This window comes from Vulpes lagopus, chromosome 23, assembly GCF_018345385.1.
Source record: "Vulpes lagopus strain Blue_001 chromosome 23, ASM1834538v1, whole genome shotgun sequence".
Lineage (NCBI taxonomy): Eukaryota > Metazoa > Chordata > Mammalia > Carnivora > Canidae > Vulpes > Vulpes lagopus.
In genome coordinates, this window is record NC_054846.1 from 3,200,911 (window position 1) to 3,207,604 (window position 6,694).

A 6,694-nucleotide genomic window follows, 5' to 3' on the forward strand; every position below is an offset into this window, starting at 1 on the left:
AACATAGAAAAATTATTGGACTTTTATTGACATTCTCCAATTGATCCCATAATATGTCTGTAAAGGAGGCATTATAACCAAATATTTTTTAAATTATTTATTCATGCATTCATTCGTTCATGAGAGACACAGAAGGAGAGAGAGGCAGGGACACAGGCAGAGGGAGAAGTGGGCTCCATGCAGGGACCTGTCAATCCCGGACTCCAGGATCATGCACTAAATTGCTGAGCCACCGGGGCTGCCCTATAACCACATTTTAAAAAAAGTAAACTGTACCCTCAACCTGGGGCTCAAACTCACAATGTGAGATCAAGAGTTGCATGCAGTACTGATGGGACTAGCCAGGTACCCTTTAAACAAATATTTTAGAAGCTGCTGAAGTAAAATCGTTCTGGTTGTTTAAAACTGAAAAAATGAAACAAAATCCAACAAGAAACTCAACAGAATTGTTGAGACTAGAGTCACTGGCTTAGTTTTGTCCACTACCTGAAAAGAAAAGAACAATTAAAAGAGTTTTACAATAGTTCATCATTCAGAATCTGTTACTGTACAGATTTTAAGATGTTTTGAGTCAGTTCCAGGATAGAAATAAGGCCAGACTGTTTCTTTAAAATAGTTAAAAATATAGAGATTTATCACTCAAATTGTAAAGGAAACCTCACCCAAGTCACAGTCTAAAAAAATACCAATCTTTGTAGGTATTACTTTTGGCAGAAGTTTAATTTTTCTAGGACCCAATGCAATGTAATTACTCAGACTACATCGTCCAACACCCCATAATCTGTCCTGCACTAAAACTGGTAGATTCTGATTCTTTCTCCTTCTGGAAATAGTGTCTTTACAGACACTCATGATCCATTCAGGCTTGTCTTTCACTTCTACCTCCCAATACTGCTTGCCAAGAATTATAACTTGTAGAACTCAGAACAGTTGGGGAGAGATAAAACCTCCTTGGATTATGAGGTAAGTTATGTGCTTTAGTTCCATATCACACAGCTTTTCTATCTTCTGAGATCATAAGCTTACGATGTGCTGTTTCACAATCTAGAATTAGATCCACTTGAAAACTCTTAATTTTGTTTAGGCCAGAATATTGTGGAGGAAGATGGTAACCATATTCCTTTATTGGAATAAAAAAGGTTCAGGGGACTTTAAGGTTCCGTATCTACAGCAGATACTTCTAATATCTGTCAGTAATTCCAGCTCTGACTTCAGATATTTGCCCTCTATTTCCTTTGAGAGATATTTTAATGTAGAAAGATAATTTGAAAATGTTTTCATTTAGTTTTGCTAAAACATCCATTTCTCCATCTTGTAACTGCCGAAGAACAATCTCTCGCTCATTTTTGAGAAACAACAAAAGTTGCTCAAATTCAGACTTTATTTCTTCTCTCCTACATTGTACCTTCTTCAGTTCCAGTGATTTTCTGCTTTGCATGATCATGACTTTTTCGACTTGTTCTATTCTCTCCTTCCATGGTTCAATGCAGTTCTGCAATCTTTTCCTATGATGGGGAGCAGCCTTCTCTATGGGCCAAATATAATGATTCTGGGGATGAGTGGAGAAACTACACTGTGGACATAAAACTTCTAGGTCCTTCTGACAACAAAAGGTCAAAACTTGATTGTTTTTCACATACAAGCTTCTCTTCCTTCTTCTTCCTCTTGCTTATCTGTAGTAGATATTTATAAAAATATTTATAAAAATTTATAAAAATATAAATATAAATAAATTTAGCAATTTAAATCAAATTGCCCAGTTGGGGATTGTTGGTGAATTTCCCTTCTGGAGAGCTGTGACGGCAAAAGGGGCAGGGGAAAGTATCACTTAGATGTTTCCAGGACATACTGATGCAGGAGACAGAAGTTATGCCTACAGTTAGTGGTCACTGGCTCTTTGAAGTAGTCCAGACAATGGGACAGCTAGCCCCCGTTTGGAGGTCAGCCAAGGCTGTTACGAACTCCATTGGGCTGTGGACAAAGGTGATGGGTAAGGTAATATGTCCTTTAGCAATGCCTGGTTCTCTAGCACACAACACCCAGCAAGCAGTGGCTATCTTCCCACAGACCTTGAAACCCGACCAGCTTTCTGTTTCACTGGATTGGCGTGTTGTCAATAGCCTTCACAAACCTGTTTATCCCCCAGCCCTTAGCTCTAGAGCTTGCTGCCCAGAATACTCCACAGGCTGCAGTCTGTTGCACGCTAGAACGTATTAGCTGGGATGCTGTTCTTCTCACTCAATGATGTAAATAAAGTCAGGCTTAATGACTTTCCTATTCAAGAAAGTACTTTTAGGTCCAAAACTAGGAATCTTTCCTATGGGTGAGAAAAGACAGTAAGTTAAAAACATGATACCACAATCACTAATGTATTAAAACATTCACACAACACTCTTCAATAAATGCTAAACTCCTTGTGTAGTTCTTGGAAAAACAGGAATTCATAGTAGTTATAGAATTTCATTCCTCTTGCACAATTCCAAAACAACAAAGCCTATATAAGATAGCCTTCCAAAAGTTAGCCATCTCAATCCAATCATAAGAAAACACGTAGTCTAACTTAAATTGTGGGGCACTCTATACAATAATTGGTAGGTGTTCTTCAAAATGTAAATGTCACAAAAAAAACATACAAAAGTTTCAGAAATATTACAAACAAATATAATGGGTGGTTCCTGACTGAAATAGGGATCTTAAAAGATAAGCAACTAAAAGAACATTTCTGGGACAAATGGGAGAATTTTGGTATGGACCACATATCATAGTCTATCAGTATTAAATGGTGTTTATCATAGGTAAGTAAAACAACCTTGTTCTTAGACAATATATACTTTGGGGAGTAGGGGGGGGTCATCTTGATGGCTACTTTCAGAAGGTTCAATAATTTTAAGATGTTGGAACAAAAGGTTAATGGAACTGGTGCATCCAAGCAAAAGGCTTATCTTTGTTGTTGCACAGCCTTTCAATTTTTCTATATGTTTGAAATGTTCAAAATAAAATGTTACAGAGGAAATTTCCCAGCTTCTTTTTGAGATATGCGCCACACCCAATTTTAAGCAAATCAAATTCCTCCAAGCTTGTGAATCATTTTACCATTAGTATTTTCTCCTTTCTTCCCACATTAAGATACTTTCTCAACTTTTGTTCTTCGTCCCCTCTCCCTCATAATCCAAAGACAGAACAGAAATATGGGTGTGGCTTTGAAATTTGAAATTGGCTTTGTCTTGGTGACCTAGCAAGTTCTTTTACCACACAGACTTACTCTTCCTACAAGTAGAATAGGAAAAACAATAATTCTAGAAAGCCTCTGTTTCTAAGTCATTCCCAAACTCAAGGATCGACTCAGTGCCACGAGCCAGCAGAAGCAAAAGCTAACATAGCAACATGCTATAGAAGGCAGTGTTTCACAATATAAGGACTACAATTAAGTCTATTAGGTTTGAATCCTGGTTCAGATATTTAGTGTATACTTGAGGAAAATCCATGTAACTTTTTTGAATCCCATTTCTTTGACCTATACAATGAGGATTATAACCCCCTCTTTCTAAAAATTATGATACCACATAAATGGCAGCCAACGTGTCCACTGTTCTTGGCCAATAAGCTTTCTATTTTTTATTAAAGATTTTTTAAAAAAGTAATCTCTACCCACAACGTGGGGCTAGAGCCTACAACCTCGAGATTAAAAGTCACATGCTCCATCAGCCTGAGCCAGCCAGTGCCCCAGCTTTCTATTTTACATTTATTTGAACCTGGATCCAACTACAGCCTACATGTTATATTTAGTTATTAGCATCCTTAACTACAACTACCTTTCAATCTAGAGTAGTGTCTTCTGCCTCTACTGTTGTAGAGTCCTGGTGGACTATCCTACTGCTTGATATATAATTTAACTTATCTCTCAAACCTTGACTTTTTTTTTTTTAATTTTTATTTATTTATGATAGTCACACAGAGAGAGAGAGAGAGGCAGAGACATAGGCAGAGGGAGAAGCAGGATCCATGCACCGGGAGCCCGACATGGGATTCGATCCTCGGTCTCCAGGATCGCGCCCTGGGCCAAAGGCAGGCGCCAAACCGCTGCACCACCCAGGGATCCCTCAAACCTTGACTTTTTAAACTGATTAAATGTTTCCTCTTAGTTAAACCTGTCCATAACTCACCAAAAGTCATGACAAAGTGCTTCACCCTTAGCTTACCAATCAGAGCCCTTCATACCTTATTATCTTCATGTTCATCTTCATCTGGCTTTGGTCTTTTTAAAAAAACAAAACAACAAAACAGAGATGTTAGGTTTTCCTTCCCGCACAAACCCCTCATTGCTTAGATTACCTTCTCCTCCCTTCTTTCCTTAAGACTAAGTTCTGCTCCTTTGGGAGACTCAGACCAAGACAAATGTTCTCTAGGATGGTTTATTATGCATCAGACACTAAGCTAAGGATCTTTAATGTAGTCGCTGATTCAATTAACCTTTCCAAGCAACCCTATAAATTAGGAGCTGTTATCCTCAATTAGAGCTGTAAAAAATGAGTCTACAATAACGTACTCAACAATGAGTACGCTCATACAACATTGCATTAATTGGCATGATAATCACTAAGCTGTAGTGTCCCTTCTTCATATTCCCACAGCACCCTATGGCTCCCTCTACATCTATTTCAGAGCATCTCATATTTTTCATATTTGCTATATTCACAGTTCTTCACATTTGATAACATATTTCAAACATTTTTAAGAGGAAAGAAAAAAATGTTTTTTTTTTTAAACTAAATGTCACAAGAAGAGACAATACATACTATAATTTGCTGATAACTGGCTAAAATGATAATTGTAATGCGTAAGACAATTGCACTTGAAAAATTAAAAAAGTAAACAAAAAACTAGTTAATATACAAATTTATGAACAGAGGTTAATTTATCTTTGCCAAGAGAAGTGTATGTTTAAGTTAAAAAAAAATTTAACACAGCAATCATTCATTTAAAAAAAAAGTCTTTTCTTTTTACAGAATTTCTCCCATAGTTTGTTGATCAGAAAAGACTGCAACACAACTAAAGCAAAATAACACTTCATTGGTATTTATTGCAAATTTGGAGTCATTTTACATGAAATATTGAACATGTACCCTTTAGAAGTTGCTGGAAGTGCTGTGACTGTCCTTTCCTCAGTGTACTCTTTAATTTTGAAGACTTTTTTTTTTTATGTTTATTATTTTTATTTATGATAGTCACAGAGAGAGAGAGAGAGAGAGAGAGAGAGAGAGAGAGGGGCAGAGACACAGGCAGAGGGAGATGCAGGCTCCATGCACCGGGAGCCCAATGTGGGATTCGATCCCAGATCTCCAGGATCGCGCCCTGGACCAAAGGCAGGCGCTAAACCGCTGCACCACCCAGGGATCCCCTTTTTGAAGACTTTAATATAAACTTTGTAACTGAGGTATTTCTTCCTACTTTGTTATGTACTCAGTGGTATGTGAGCCAGTAGTGGTGGACTCATCTAGGATTCTTCATCAAGAAGAATTGGGGATTTATTGATTGTAGCACTGTACCAGCAAAAACATAACACAAACTGAGAGGCAGCAATACCTGATAGAACTGGATCTTCATCAGCTCTGCCACTTAACTAGCAGTATGTCCTTGGTCAAATTAATTTCTCTGAGCTTCAGTTTTCTTTTCACAAAGTGAGAAATAATACTATCTCATCCTGTAATTATTAAACAAGGAAATAAAATTAAGGCATACCTTGTTCGTTTGATCATGCTTCACAGGACTGCCACTTTGCAGATATTGGGTTTATTATTAGCAAACTGTGGGCTCAAGACTTCAGTGAAAGAAATAACTACAGACGTGAGGCAAACAGCAAGACCCAGAGTTAGAAGTGGGGCCTGAAGATATGACTGAATTGTTGCAATCTCATGATCAAACTTGAAGAGATGAAGAGTCAGTTGCTGTTTATGGACGAGAAGAAAAAAGAGGTTTCTTGAGATGGAATCTACTTCCGGTTAAGATGCTGTGAAGACTGCTGAAATGACAACAAGGATTTAGAAGATGCCATAAACTCAGTTGATAAAGCAGCAGCAAGGATTGAGAACAGACTCCCAATTCTGAAAGGATTTCTACTATGGCTAAAATGCTATCAAAACAACATCACATCCAACAGAGTAATCCTTCATGAAAAGAAAGCGGCAATCTTCACTGTCTCATTTTAAGAAATTGCCAGAGCCACCCCAGCCTTCAGCAACCACCACCCTGATCAGTCAGCAGCCATCAGCATAGAAGTTCCTCCGCCAGCAAAAGGATTACAACTCACTAAAAGCTCAAATGATAGCATTTTAGCAATAGATTGTTTTTATTTAATTAAAGTATGTACACTGAGTTTTTTTTTTTTTTTAGACATAAGGCTATTGCACAGTCAATACCAGTAAACGTACTGGGAAACAAAACTTGTTTGACTTACTTTATAGCAGTGATCTGGAACCGATCCCACAGTATCTCTGAGCTGTGTATGTATACACACACCTACATAAAAAAGTAATGATATTAAACCTAAAAGTTGCTATGTCTTGAACAGTTGCTAAGTCCTTCATGACTGGTAAAGGCATTAACTTCCACCAGGCTCGTTATAATAACGCGATGTAGGAAATTTTCTTACACTAATTTTGGAAGTGCAGGAGAGGAGTTTCAGAATTTTATTTTA

At 37.5% G+C, this 6,694-nt stretch overlaps 1 protein-coding gene across 1 annotated transcript; it reads right to left on the minus strand.

The window, feature by feature from the left end:
• Positions 1-286: 286 nt before the first annotated feature.
• Positions 287-6,479, minus strand: TRIM61 (tripartite motif containing 61). The gene is given in 6 exon segments (XM_041738839.1): positions 287-1,634; positions 1,636-1,860; positions 1,862-1,916; positions 1,919-2,317; positions 4,219-4,255; positions 5,740-6,479. Coding segments are annotated over 4 exon segments (783 nt in total). The 5' UTR covers positions 1,968-2,317; positions 4,219-4,255; positions 5,740-6,479; the 3' UTR covers positions 287-1,180.
• Positions 6,480-6,694: the final 215 nt, after the last annotated feature.